The sequence below is a fragment of the Diabrotica undecimpunctata genome, chromosome 2 (assembly GCF_040954645.1).
Source record: "Diabrotica undecimpunctata isolate CICGRU chromosome 2, icDiaUnde3, whole genome shotgun sequence".
Taxonomy (NCBI): Eukaryota; Metazoa; Arthropoda; class Insecta; order Coleoptera; family Chrysomelidae; genus Diabrotica; species Diabrotica undecimpunctata.
Genome location: NC_092804.1, coordinates 111,330,810 through 111,346,100, shown reverse-complemented (window position 1 = coordinate 111,346,100; position 15,291 = coordinate 111,330,810). Strand labels below are relative to the sequence as shown.

The 15,291-nt window shown below is 35.8% G+C and overlaps 1 protein-coding gene across 1 annotated transcript in view; it reads right to left on the bottom strand.

Annotated features, from left to right (window-relative positions):
* The window catches only part of LOC140434779 (cyclic GMP-AMP synthase-like receptor), a 168,029-nt gene that overhangs the window by 6,631 nt on the left and 146,107 nt on the right, over window positions 1-15,291 (bottom strand). The window contains exon 6 of the mRNA XM_072523285.1: window positions 11,667-11,825. Within this exon, the coding sequence (XP_072379386.1) occupies window positions 11,667-11,825 (159 nt within the window). The remainder of the gene's footprint in view (window positions 1-11,666; window positions 11,826-15,291) is intronic.

The window sequence follows — 15,291 nt, the reverse complement described above, 5'->3', positions numbered from 1 at the left end:
ATTCGTGGATTTCAAAGCCGCATACGACTCAGTCAACAGACAAAAACTTCTACAGGCTATGGTGGAATTTCAAATGCCGCTTCATCTTGTTCAACTAACCGAACTTACACTTACATGCGAAGAGAGTGTAGTCAGAATCCAAAACGACTTTTCCAGACCCTTCCATTGTAAAAATGGACTGAGACAGGGAGATGGACTGTCGTGTCTCTTATTTAACCTTGCACTAGAAAAAGTAATTCGAGAGTGCCATATTAATACGAATGGCACCATCTTTAATAAATTTGTACAAGTGGTCAGATATGCAGATGACATAGATATTATTGCTAGGTCCACCGAATCTCTGATCGAAGCATTTCGATCACTAACGACGTCTGCACTTAGAATGAGATTAAAAATAAACGCACAGAAAACCAAGTATATGTATTGTACTAAATTAGGCAACCAGATACCTACACTATTAATTGATGATCTGGAACTGGAAGGTGTGGACACCTTCGTCTACCTGGGCTCGCTGCTGACCAAAGACAACAATGTCAGCGAAGAAATTAAAAGAAGAATAGTGCTTGCGAATAAGTGCTATTATGGTTTAAAGGAAAAATATGGCCCCAAAACTACCCATAAAAATTAAAGTTACCATATATAAAACACTAATAAGGCCAGTGTTAACATACGGTTCTGAAACGTGGTCACTTACACAGAACGACCAAGAATTGCTTAAACGTTTCGAGAGAAAAATTCTAAGGAAAATATATGGAGGAATCCAAGAACAGGGTTTGTGGCGTAGGCGCTACAACTTTTGAGTTATATAGAAGTTTTGGGGAACCTGACGTTGTAAAATGTATTAAATTAGCACGCTTTCGATGGATAGGACATGTAATTAGGTGAGATGAAGATGCAACGATCAGAAAAATTTTCGACCGAAGAGGACCAGTGGGAAAAAGAGCCAGAGAAAGACCAAAATTAGGTATCAAGATAACATAGAGGATGATCTAAAATCCATCGGACTTAAAGCATGGAGAAGAGTTGCCAGAGACAGAGGCGAATGGAGGATTGTTCTGAAGAAAGCTTTGGCTCATAACGAGCTGTAATGCCACTGATGATGATAATTTCTAAAAAAGATTTTATTTACACTCACCCTTTTATTACTCATAGATAGTGTTTTTTAAAATATTTATTATAATATAAAGTTTCGATACTTGAGTAACCTCTCTGTTGTAACTGTTTTGTAGCAATCCAAAAACTACAAAATAGCTGACATTATAAGGGACGGTGTAATAGTAAACTTGGTTCAGTTGAATAACCAAATACAATATTGAGACTTCAGTCAAAAATTCAGACAATTTAGAGGAATTATAGAGGTTCAAATAATAAAAGGTTTTTATTTTAAGTAAAGAACAAAGAACTATCCGACCCTATTGAAGCTAGCAATAGGATAAGACAGGGAGATTCCCTCAGTTCTCTATTGTTCAACCTGATTATGGATGAAATAATAAAAAAAAAGAACTAAAAAAGGATACAAAATGGGAGAAACACAACTTAAAATAATCTGCCATGCCGACGACGCAATACTACTCTCTCAAAGTGAAGCTGATTTACAACGTATGATTCACCAATTTAAGATAACCGCCAGAAAATTTAACATGTTAATTTCCCCAAAAAAAGACAAAATGCATGATTACAACAAATTTAGTAATATGTAAATTTTAGCTGGAAGGTCAGATAATAGAACAAGTGATGGAGTTTAAATATCTAGGCATCACATTATCTAGCTACGCAAAGCTCCGGAAGCTACGGAACTGAAATGGAAGATCAAGCGAAGAGAGCAAACAGAGCCGCAGGCTGCCTAAAATGAAACAATATGGAGAAATAAAAATATTGGGAAAGAAACGAAAGGCAGAATTTGCAATACCGTCATCAAACCAATAATGACATAGGCGGCAGAAAAAAGACCTGACACAGAGAGGACAAAAAGGATGTTAGAAACAGTAGATATGAAAACACTAGAAAAATTGATGGTAAGACACTATGGAACAGAGCTAGAAGTACAGATATACGACGTAGATGCAAGATGGAGAACATCAAGAACTCGGTAAGAAATAGAAGAGTAGAATGGAACGATCATATAAGCCGAATGACAACAAATAGAGTAGTAAAGACGCCAAGAGACGGTTCCCCAATAGGAAGACGATCAGTAGGAAGAGCACGAAAACGATGGAACGACAACTTACTGGAGACACATTGAAAAACATACAGTCATGTCTACATAAAAAGAAGAAGAAGAAATAGGGTCACAGAACGAAACAGGCCAGAAAATCTTTTAAAAAATCAAAAGACTACTAAGTGATTCTCGCTGGAGGTTGCACTGGACGCACATTGAAAAACAGTCAGAGTCATGTCTATATAAAAAGAAGAAGAAGTAGAACTGTTACTAATATACTAGTTTTTTCTTAATATTTTTTTTATTTGCTATTTAAAGAAAAGAAGAAAATGTAAATTCGATGTTAAAACTCACAGAGATGCAGCTGGTATATAAACGGATTATTAAGACGTCTTCCCTAGTTTTACTTATCTGCCTGTGGTCTCCACTCAAGCAATCTTTTTGTCCACCTGTCGTATTTCATTCTTGCAACGTGATCCGCCCATCTCCATTTTTGCCTTATAACACGTTCGATGTCTTCCACTCCGGTTTTTGTGAGAGTTAAGATTTTTGCTCTAAGGCTCCTGCGGCTAAGGAAGCCGAAGAATTTTACCTACGTACGTGGTTTAACACAACAGTCAAAAATGTTTTCAGAGTAGTGTGTGCAATGTACAGATTGCTTTGATCCAGAAGAAATATTTTTGATTAGTTGATTTAGTTTCTGTCCATCGGTGTTAATATGTTAGGCCCATACCGATTTCATAATATTGTTCTAAAGCTATTATCTTGTGGAATTTTAATAATATTTATTATGTTTAATGGGAATTAATCATAATTCCAGTTGGAAACACGTCCGTTTTGACGTTTCGACTTCAACTTCGAAAATTATTTTGGGAACGATTTTCGGAGTTTTAGTCGAAATGACAAAATGGACGTACTTTCAACGGGAATTGTAGTTAATGCCTATTAAAGATGGTGAATTAAAATTTGTGATCTAGAATTATTTCTCTCTGATGTAGTGCCATCACTGACCTTCGTTATAAACATTTAATTCTCTTATTCTTCTTCTTCTTCCTTTGCCCTATTCGTTTCGGACGTTGGCTATTAACAAGGCTATTTTGACTTTGTTTACGGCACCTCTGAACAGTTCGGTCGATGTTCGTCCGAACCATTGTCGCAGGTTATGCATCCATGAGTGTCGTCTTCTTCCCGGCCCTCTCCTACTGTCGATTCTTCCTTGGACTATTAACTGTAGCAGCCGGTACTTAGTATGCCTCATGACATGTCCGAAGTACTCAAGCTTCCGTTTCTTTACGGTGAAGATTATTTCTTTGCTTTTGCCTATTCTCTGCATTACTTCCACGTTAGTGCTGTGGTCTGTCCAGGATATCCGAAGAATACGGCGATATATCCACAGCTCAAAGGATTCTAGTTTCTTCAGGGTGGCTTCCGTTGTGGTCCATGCCTCTGCTCCATAGAACAAGACCGGGAAGACATAACACTCGACCAGTCTTAATTTTAGTTCCATTGAGATTTTGCTTGTGAACCACTTTTTCATATTGTTGAACGCGTTTCGCGCTTTTTCAATTCGTGATCTTATTTCTGTTGACTGGTCCCATTTTGTGTTGACTGTGGTTCCAAGGTATGTGTATGTCTCCACTTGTTCTATTTTTCGGTTGTTTAATGTCAGTTGCATCGGAGGTTGTTGTGTTCTGCTGATAAGCATGCATTTAGTTTTGGTTGTATTGAGTTCTAAACCATATTCTTGACTTGCTGTGTGTATGCTTTGCATGAGTCTTTGAAGCTCGTTGCAGTCATTTGCGATAATAACTGTGTCGTCAGCATATCTAATATTATTGATTACCTCTCCGTTTACTTTGATACCCTCCGAAACTTCTCCCAGTGCTTCTCTGAAGATTTGTTCAGAGTATATATTGAACAGGAGCGGCGAGAGGACGCATCCCTGTCGTACACCCTTTTTAATATCTATCTTCCCACTGTGTAAGTTGCCCATCTTTATCTCAGCACTTTGGTTCCAATAGAGACTGGTTATTATGCGCAGATCCTTGCCATCAATATGCATCTTCCTGAGCATTTCCATGAGTTTATCATGTTTGACCTTGTCAAACGCCTTGGAGAAGTCGATGAAGCACAAGTGGACATCCTTGTGCATGTCTCTGCATCTTTGAATTAAAACTTGCAGACTGAAGATCGCCTCTCTTGTGCCCAATGCGCTTCGGAATCCGAACTGTGACTCCGATATATTTGCTTCGCATTTGTTATATATTCTATTGTGTATGATTTTGGTGAAAACTTTGGTAATGTGATTTATCAAGCTTATTAAGCGGTGTTGATCACAGTGTTTTGCACTTGGTGTTTTAGGTATGGCTACAAAGGTCGATCGAAGCCATTCCTCCGGAATCTCCCCTTTGTCGTAAAAGGTGTTAAAAAGGCCTGTCAGAAAATCGAGGAAGTGGTCATCCGTTTCGCATAGGAGTTTTATGATCTCGCCCTGTATGTTATCGGGACCTAGTGTTTTGTCGTTTTTTAGCGATGAAATGGCTTTTTCCACTTCAGACCTTAGTATTTCGGGTCCAGTCATGTCGTCATCTTGGTCCACTGTCGCTCTGCGTTTATCGTTAAAAAGTCGTTCTACGTAATCTTTCCATGTGTCAATGAGCTTCAAGTTGTCTGATATAAGGTTACCGTCTGCGTCTATTAGTGTCGGGTGGGGATTATTGGTTTTCTTTTTAGTTGTTAATTCTTTGATCTTTTTGTGCATGTTGTGGTAGTCATATCTTCTGTCGCACTCTTCGATTTCATCGCATTTCTCCTTCAGCCAGCGTTCCTTCGCTTCCTTTATCTTTGTTTTTATATTGTGACTTGTTTCTTGATACTTCACTTGATTGTTACATTTGTGTTGTCTTCTTTCTTCCATCATATCAAGGATTTCATCCGTCATCCATTCTTTCTTCTTTACGCGCTCCTGTAACAGAAGTGTCTTGTTTGTCATTTCAACAGCTCTTTTTATTTCTTCCCATTTAGCAACTGCGTCTTGTGCGGGTTCACTTAAGTTTCCAATGTTTCTTCTTAAGGGTTCCTGTACTTGTTGTTTAATGTTGGGATCCTTTAATTTCCTAATGTTTATCTTGGTTTTGTTAGGCTTCCCTTCTATACGTTTTAGTTTGATTCCCAGTTTACCTACCACTGGGTTGTGATCCGATTGAGCGTCAGCCCCGGGATAGGTTTTCACTGATGTGATTGAGTTTCTGAATCTTTCTGGTATGACAATGAAGTCGATCTGGTTTCTTACATTTGTTTCTTTCGAGTCTGCTGGCGACTTCCAGGTGTAAAGTCTGCGAGGGGGCAGTTTAAAAAAAGTATTAGTTATCAATAGCTTTTGTTCCTGACAGAAGCGTATGAGACGTTCCCCTCTCTCGTTTCTAGTTCCTAATCCGTGACCGCCCACAACGTTTGACACCTTAACTCTGCCGACCTTTGCATTGAAGTCGCCCATTATTAATGTCACTTTGCTTTTCTTGGTCATTCTCATCAGGGTCTCCAGTTGTTGGTAAAATTCTTCCACAATCTCGTCATCTTTGTCTGCTGTTGGCGCGTATACTTGTATGATATTTAGATCGAGTGGATATGCTTTCAGCTGAAGGAGTGACATTCTGTCTGAGAAGGGAGTGTATGCTTTTACTGCACTTTTTATAGATGGGGACACGATTACGCCTACTCCATTTCTGTGTGTCTTAGTGACATTTCCGGAGTAGTAGATTGTGTGGTTTCGAATTGTACATTGCCCAGAGTTAGGCCACCGAGTTTCACTGACTCCTAGTTTCTTATTAGGTTTCATAATGGTTAAAATGTTGTTTGTGCCAAAATCATTAGATATTAGGGTTAGCAGATTTGTAGAACTGTATCGTTTGATTGTTTTTCTACCAATGATATCAATATAATTTTTTAGTATTGTAGACTCTCCAGCAGACTCTGTGAATATTAGGTGAGGCTATTCTTAACAGAATGGACGCGTCTCAATGATACCAGTTACCATACGCGATGCTGTGAAGTTGTTTATCGACATATCATTATGTAAAGACACTTATTCAAACCAGATACTTTATTTTATCAAAGAATACACAAGGTCCACCCCGAATGTTTCATATAAATCACATACAAATATTTTCGACTGAATATAACATAATACAAAGCTTAATTTTAGAACTTTTGAGTTATTCTTAATTAATTATTTACTACATTCTCTGCGTTAAAATAAAAAAACATGTTTGGATGTTGGGAAGCAGAACCTTATATTTCTACCGGATGAACTAGTATAAAATAAAGATAGCTATCTCGACTTCACCTCTTTTCGCCTAATTCCATTTGGGTAATATTTCTAAAGATAATTATTTTATTTATGTATTTACGACGGACAGTGTAAAGGTAAGTGCGAGATGGTAGACAAGCCTTCGTTTGTATTTATATTCTTACAATGCCTTTTACTGTAATGAAAAACTCACTTACAATTAGACATAAAACGTTCAACACTTACTAAGAGCCAGATAGATCCATAATTTAATTAAAAAAATGAAACGAAACTAAACACAAATATTAGGATTAAGTGGAGCAAGGTAGAAATCGATCATCACATAAACTTCTCTGGAGGAAACTCTCCGCAACAATATGGTGTTGCATTGGTCATACATTAATAAATCAACAGCAAGCTTCTCCCTTTACTCCAAAAAAATTGCGCTAATAAAGCTTAAAACTGAAAACACGAGTTAAACCTCATACAACTACATACACCCACAGCAGATAAACAACAAAGTGAAATAAAAGTAATTTATGCCGCAATAACAACCATCACAAAGCGCTAAAGAAACACCACATGAACCTTATACTAGGCGATTTTATTGTAAGTCGTGAAAGAAAAACGAACCGTTTAACTTTAACTTTAACCCATTTAATATAAACTGCCTCTCAGACGAATCTATACCTGGAAATCACCTCGAAACAACGAGAATACGGTTGTAAGAAATCAAATTAATTGTGTTATGATTAATCGTAGATTGGAGTAAAATATTCATAGTACAAAACCTAGGTTTTAGACTCATACCACAACCCAGTCATTATTAAACTTGACGTAACTAAAAACAATTAGCCAAAGGAAACAAAAAATGCAATAGTGGAGCACTTGGTATGAAAAATATAAAAGAAAAAGTAATAACTAAACTTAACAATGAATTAAGGAAATTAAATATAAAAGAGATAGGGAAGTAGAATATACATGGCAAAGCATAAAAAATAAAATAGTTGTAGTAGTGTTGTAGTACAAAGAGAAGAACTAAAGAATGAACAAAACAAGAAACGGAAAAATTTATGACGAAAGACATTTTGGAACTTCTTTGTCTTCTTAGTTCAGGCGAGACTCATTAATATCTTTGTACCATACCTTGTTTCTTCCATTAAACTCTAATAAGTCCTGCGGCATCAACGAAGGCCAACAGTTTGCTTATTTTTGTTACAGGGTCTCTTCTGGTTCAATCCTCAGTTGACCAGTGAATTTCTACCTTATATCACTTAACACATTGCAATGCCATAGGATGTGTACGGCAGTCCCTTCTTCCATTTTGCATTTTCTGTATTACGATTAATTTATCTTACCGAGTTTGGACATGTGCTTTCTTAAACGGCAATATCCAGTCACCATTTCAGTGACCATTTTAATCTCTTGTTTATTGATTATTACTATTAAATTGTCCGAGAGTTTTTTTATCAATATTCTTTATTATTTTCTTAGTCTGGATTTGCTCTTGAGTGGCTCTCCAAAGAGTCTCTGTGGCTTTTTGATGATGCCACAGAATGGTTCTGGGCCTACAAAGGTTTCCGTCGAGCTTTGTTTTGTCAACAAATCTGCTCGTCCATACCCACGCACCTGTTCGTGACCTGGCACCCACATTACAGACACTTTATTATCTTTTGTTAGATTGTTGAGGAAATCTTTGCAGTTCCTCGCCAGTTTTGTTTTCGTGAGTGGGTTCCTTACTGCCAGAATAGCCGCTTGGGTATCTGTATAAATGTTCTACATCAATTCTATATCAATGCAGGCCACCAAAGCAAAACTTCAGCATGGAACACAGGCTGTAAGATTTACAATAATTACATGTCTGCTCAAAGAGTCCTGATCCAATCAATTGGCAAATTTTGGCAGTTTTAGATTCATCAGTGAACCATATTGAGTTCCCATTAATTTTTGGGTCTTTTTGTTCTCTAGAATGGCTTACAGATAATTGCTGGAAAAGCACTTTTAAGAGTACACTTTTAAGGGTACAGCTGCAAGTACATAGATAACGCTCCAATCGAGCAAGTGAAAATATTCAAATACTTGGTGATGATAGTGAATGACCAATGGGACCCTCAACAAATGGTAAAATACTATGTATGGTCCATATTGTTATTTGACATGGAAACATGAACGTTAAAAATAGTAGGAGGCCTTCGAAATGTGGACCTTGCGAAGAATGTTCTGCATACCATGGACAGATAGGGTGAAAAACGAGGAAGTTTTAAAAAGGGCAAATACTTAGAGATAATTACTCAACTTAATAAAGATACAAAAAATTGGATATCTGGGCCATATCCTGAGAGGACAAAATTACGTAATCCCTCAACTAATTATCCAAGGAAAGATTGAGGGCAAGAGAGGAGTAGGTCGCAAACAAATGTGGCTACGAAATATAGAGAACTGGACAGGCATAAATAACACTGGACTGGTGAGCTTTTGCATGCCTGTGAGAGAGACCTGTGATAGCCTCTAAATGTCGTTTCTAGTCTATTTATGGCTTCTATTATATTGAGAAGCGCTTGTATTTATAGAGTAGTCAGAGAGGTCGCACAAGATTGTTAGTCCCTGCCAAATTTGTCATTTTACAGTTTGCACTAAGAGAATACGTACCTACACTTCAGAAAGAACTAGTTTAAGCCTCACAATAAAATTGGCATCTCAAGTGTCTTTTTATAGTTATACGACTGAGGTGTTATTTTATTGTTAAATAATTGGCACTCAATGATCCAGCTGGTAGTTTTATTGCTACACATTGGTTGCTATTTTATTAAAACAATCGATATAAAGATCAAAGGAGTAAATAAGAAGTGAATACACAAAATGTGTGACATTTAAGATCTACATAGTATACATGATACATTTAATAATGGAAGAATCATTATGGAAAAAGGCAAAGACATAAAAATTATGGAAGAATTTATAGAAAAATCATTCGCGGAGAGCGGAATTGCAACAGATGCTGGAAAATGATGGACCTCTAATTCTGAACATAGAACTTAAAAATGCGATAAAATGTGCAAAGAATAAGAAAACATGTGGCCCAGATAAAATAGAAATAGATGTTCTAAAACTACTGGATGACAACAACATAAAATTACTGAAATATCTTTTTAATATCATCTATGAAAGTGGCGTAATATCAAAGGAATGGCTTAAACTGGAATTTATAACTATATCAAAGAAAGGAATGCGACTAAGTTCATTAACTTAAGATATACTTACTAAAATATTCTTAAAGACCATACACAATCGTATTAACAGAAAATGTGAAATATATATATATATATATATATATATATATATATATATATATATATATATATATACACTCTGAAGTTGGATTTAGAAACGAGAAATAATTTGATATGGTACAGTATGTTAAATTATTGAATGAATTACAGAAGCGGAAGGTCGATATATAAAAACGTCCGCATTCGAAGAGGTGTCCAACATGGCTGTGTCATGTCTCCATTGCTCTTCAACTTATATATGTGATACTATATATATACTTTGAATTCATATTCAAAGAAGGACTAGACGTCGCCGAAATTGGTATAAAAATAAACAGTAAATATATTAATAATATGAGGATACGGTACTGGTGGTAGAAAGGATAGAAACAAAATAGAAAAAGAAAAGCAATGGCACTGACGATAAATATCCAAAAAACTAAAATATTGATAATTGGCAAGACCGATGAAAACTGCCATATTTATCTAAATAACAATATACAATCTAACACGACGATTTCAACTCAGAAAACGAGAACAATAGTAATCAGTAAAGAACAAATAAGATGTAAACTGGAAGCCGACGCAGTTAGCACTGAACAAGTAATGGGAATATAGTACCCAGGGATTACGCTATCCAGCTATGAAAACGGTAAAAAACAAGTAAGAAATCAAGTAGCGCACATTGCAAATGGATTAGCATTATGCCCTAATGCCAAAAGATATAAAAAAGATAAACCTAAACTGCATAAAATACATAAATAGTAAGTTTTCTTTAATTTTGGACCTTGTTGGGGGAAACTTCCCCATACCGCTTCGTGTATCCACTGGGCTGATTGCACAAGAGATGGAGTGACAATCTAAAGAAGAACAAAAACAAGTTCACATGATTATATACTTAGGAGTAAACTATCATGGGATCCAGATATAGAATAAAAAAGCGAATTGATACGGGCCAGCAACATTTACATCAAATGGAAGCAAATTATCTACAAAAGAAAACTAAGAGCCGGTGGAATTAACATTATTAAATACTTCATTTGGTCTGTTTTTCTGTATGGCGTTGAGGGGTGGACACTAAAATTAAATACCATGAGACGCCTAGAAGTCTTTAACATATGGCTTTATCACGTAATGCTGAGAACATCATCGACACAAAACATAACGAACCAAGTAGTACTAAACAACATAAACAGAGAGCTAGAATTAATAACAACTATTAATAAAAGAAACAACTCGTACGTAGGTTACAAAATATAATTTGTTTAAACTAATAACTGAAGAAAACGGTAATCACAGAGGCGTAGGCAGAAGGACAAGGTCATGCCTTCGTAACGTCCGAGTGTGGACACGCATGCATGTTATCAATTGCTGAGAGCGGTGTAGAATATGGAAGATTTTGATGTAGTGATCAAACCTTTAGTGATGTAGTGCACCAGAAGATAATGGAAAAGTTTTTCGGTTGAGAAATGAAAACGACCCCTTGGATGACAAAATTAATCACAAATTGTTTTGGTCTGGATACTCGTGTGATAAACTGTGTAAATAACGATTTATGTGTACGGTTTTTTTTATACACCGAATGATCCAATACACAGTTCGGTCTGCGAGTGAGCAACACATAAATAAAGCGAAGAGACTGTTTCAGATAATAGAGAATACAAGGACAGGTGAACTCAGAACATAAATCTATTACATGCAAACAATACTTTAAATGTTTAAGTAAGTATAATTCCCTAGATAAAGACTCAAAGGATTTTGATTCAGATCAAAAAGATTTAGAACGTTTGTTCAGGATCTGCACTCCCAACTATCATAACGTTAAAGAAAATAACAACAACAATTTAAAATTTGTTTTGTCAAACTCCTTCGCATTTACTTTGGCTCTTTATGATTAAAATTTTTGTTTTTTTATCCGTTTCTCTTGTTTAGGAATAACAAAAAAATTTACCTTCAATAATTTTATAGTGGCTTTCATTGTGTTATACTGATTTCCAGAAATCAGCTCACGTTCTTGTTCTTGAAATGAAAGGCGCCAATATATGTTATTTGGGTTCTGCGGCCCGCAAGGTTCTCCATAAGGGTTTTTAGGAACAACGAGAAATCTACTCTAAAATAAAAAAGGTAAATATTATATTCATTTTAAATCACATCAATAATAATAAAATTGTTGTGGGAATCATTTCGGATCAGAGTTGTTTGTTGACTAACCTGCATCAAAATCCATTAATTGCTTTCATCAATCAGAATTGTATAGCTGCTTTTATTCCTTAAAAGAATTGGATATGCGTCATTTTAGCATGAACATTTTTAGTTATGTCGGGAAGTATATTATGTTTTCTGTATCATAAAAAGAATTTTGAAGAATGCACAGCTTACATTTCCAATACATATTGTAATTTCTAATGAAATTTATGAAATATTTTCCATAAAAAATAAATACTGAACTATTCTTCATCTAATTCGTTTTTTTTTGAAGTCGTAGAAATAAATGTCGTGGTTAGTCTACGGAACTAATTTTGTCATTGTAAATTGTTTATCAAACGCCTGGAAAAATACGATTGTTCTTTTTATTTAAGATCTTTTTACCTCTTAATACCGACTCATCGCTGTAATATTTTTTAAAAGTCTTGTAGCCTGTCTTGCTCCATTTTTCTCTCGTGATTCTACGGGGTCTTTAATTAAGTGCTTTCTATCTTCAAATGTAAATCAAATAAATTATGTGTGAGATATTATATTCGATTAAAAGGCCTCTTGATGCCATTTTACATGGAATATACCATCGTTCATATATACAGCGCAGTTGCGCATTCGAAATGTTCAACTTTCCATGACTACTTCATGACGCATAAATAAGGCTGAATTGGCGTCCGCCACTGACAGCAATGGCCTGGCCATCGATGACGCTGTCATTTCATATAATCCACACTAAAAAGTGACTTTTTGCATTGGAAGTTCTTGGATCTCATCTGGATTGGTATCTTCCCAATTTCGATAATTCTGTTTGTTGACTCAATCATTCATCTAAAAATTGCTGAAGATGAAAATTATTATCAATTTCCAATTGCTCCAGGGCCATTCCAGCGAATATATGTCGTTGTCTATGATCGTCTATCGTTAGCTTCTGGGTCAGCTGAATTTTGTAAGGGCGCAGACCAAAGTAACGAGGTAAATTTCACTAAGTTTTGGTCTGTCAAAGGTCGAGTTACGTTATATATGGTTTCAATTATATGGCCTTTACAAACTGTCGAAGTTTGGAAGTCTCTATTGAAAGAAATAATTTATTACAATCCAAGTTTTTCCCACGTGACCTCTTTTAGTTTTATCTGGTATTGATCTTAATATATTTATTTTCGCTTCTTCTTTTTCAAGTACTGCCTCTATTAGTGGAGGTTGGCAACAGATTCGGAGAACTGTATGAAATTTTGAGCAATCACGAATATTTTTCAGCTAGGAATATTATCTACTGATGGGTCCTCTGCTCTCTGCAGCTCCATATTTTTCTTTATTATGATTAGTTATGGGAGTTTACATTGCTGGTGTCGAGATACATACAGGGTGGCGCACCGAAAACGAAACAGATGCATTTACTGGCAGATGATTCCTTTAAAAAAAAAACGCTTGGACCCGTGGATTTTGTTATCGAGGGGGAAACAAAATTGGCATAAAATCACATTAACATTTGCAGCCCCCTAAGCGGGGGTGGCACCATCCCTAAAATCTTAAATGGAAAGGGGGGTCGAATGATCCATCATTTAAAAGGTCTTTCAACTCCCTTTACAATGATGTAAAATTCATGTACTTCAATTCAGTAGTTTTGGAGATTTATTGATTTAAAGTTTAAATATATCATCGTAAGAGGAGATCAATACATAGCAGCAAAGTTGTTAAAAAATAAAGAATGAACTGACCTGTCAGCCGAGTAAATGTTGAAAATGACCACCGTTACTTTCCATGCAATAATAAACATTTTCCTGAAAACGTTGCCGGACATTTTGCAATATTTGAGGAGTAATTTGATGGCACTCATTCACAATTCTTTGTCGTAAATCTTATAAGGATGTTGGCTGAGTAGCATAGATTTTGCTTTTTTAGTAACCCCACAAAAAGAAATCCAAAGGTGATAAATCTGGCGATCTTGGGGGCCATTCAACGGCACCTCTTCTACCAATCCATTGACCTGGAAAGGTCTGATCTAAATAATACCGAACTCTTAATGCGTAATGTGGTGGGGCACCATCCTGTTGGAACATCAACATATTCTCAACGTATCGACCATCATTCTGATTTTCAATTATATCTGTTAGCGCAGGATCTATGGCATTTTGCAGTAATTCCAAATACATTTCACCACTCAAATTTCCAGATAAGAAAAAAGGACCAACCAAATGATCGCCAAAAATGCCAGCCCAAACATTTAATTTTTGTGGCTGCTGTGTGTGTACCTCATGGTAAATTCTGGGATTAGAGTCCGACCAATATCGACAATTATGACGATTTACTTCGCCATTTAAAAAAATGGAACATTCGTCGGAAAAGCAAATGTTAAATAAAAATTGTTCATCGTTTGTAATTCGTTCACTCATAACTTCACAAAATTCTAATCGCTTATCAAAATCGTCTTCATTAAGTTCTTGTACAAGGTGAATTTTATACGGATGAAAATTATGGGCCTTTAGAATCCGTTGTCGATTATATAGTTATAGTACGTCGACTAACACCACACGAAGTTTGCAATTTGCGGGTACTTAATGTAGGATCTACAATAACTTGCCCTAAAACCCCCACTTCTGTTGCTTCGTTCCTTATAGGATTTTCAATATTACGTTTTTTATTGGCGACTGATCTAGTTTCCCGAAATTTAGCTACAAGTTCTAGAACATATTTTCGGTGCAGATTATTGTTCTCATGTCGCTCATTAAAAAGTTGTGCTGTTCTATTAGCGCACTGATTATTTCCGAAAAATATTTCAATAATTTCAACCCTTTCTGCCGTGGAATATACCATGGTTAATTTATGTATAAAGCAATAAATGATATTTTAACAACAAAGATTGGTCAAATCAATCGCAAACTAATGTACTATTTCCTATTTAAAATAAGTACGTGACATTCTCTACTTATCTTTCTTCAAGAAACAACTTTTTTTGTCACAAAGGACACTTCAATTGCTATTTTATTATTAATAAACCATGGGCGTAGTAAATAAAAGCATTTACTTATCAAGAAAATGCTTTTACTCAAATTTCTTCTGAAAGAAGTACAAACTAATTTGATGTACCTATTAAAGTCTACTTTAAATTTTAAATCAATAAATCTCCAAAACTACTGAATTGAATACATGAATTTTACATCATTATAAAGGGAGTTAAAAGACTTTTCAAATAATGGATCATTCGACCCCCCTTTTCATTTAAGATTTTAGGGATGATGCCACCCCCGCTTAAGGGGCTGCAAATGTTAAAGTGATTTTATGCCAATTTTGTGTCCCCCTTGAAAACAAAATCGACGGGTCCGAGCGTTTTTTCAAAAAAGGAATCATCTGCCAGTAAATGCCTCTGTTTCGTTTTCGGTGCG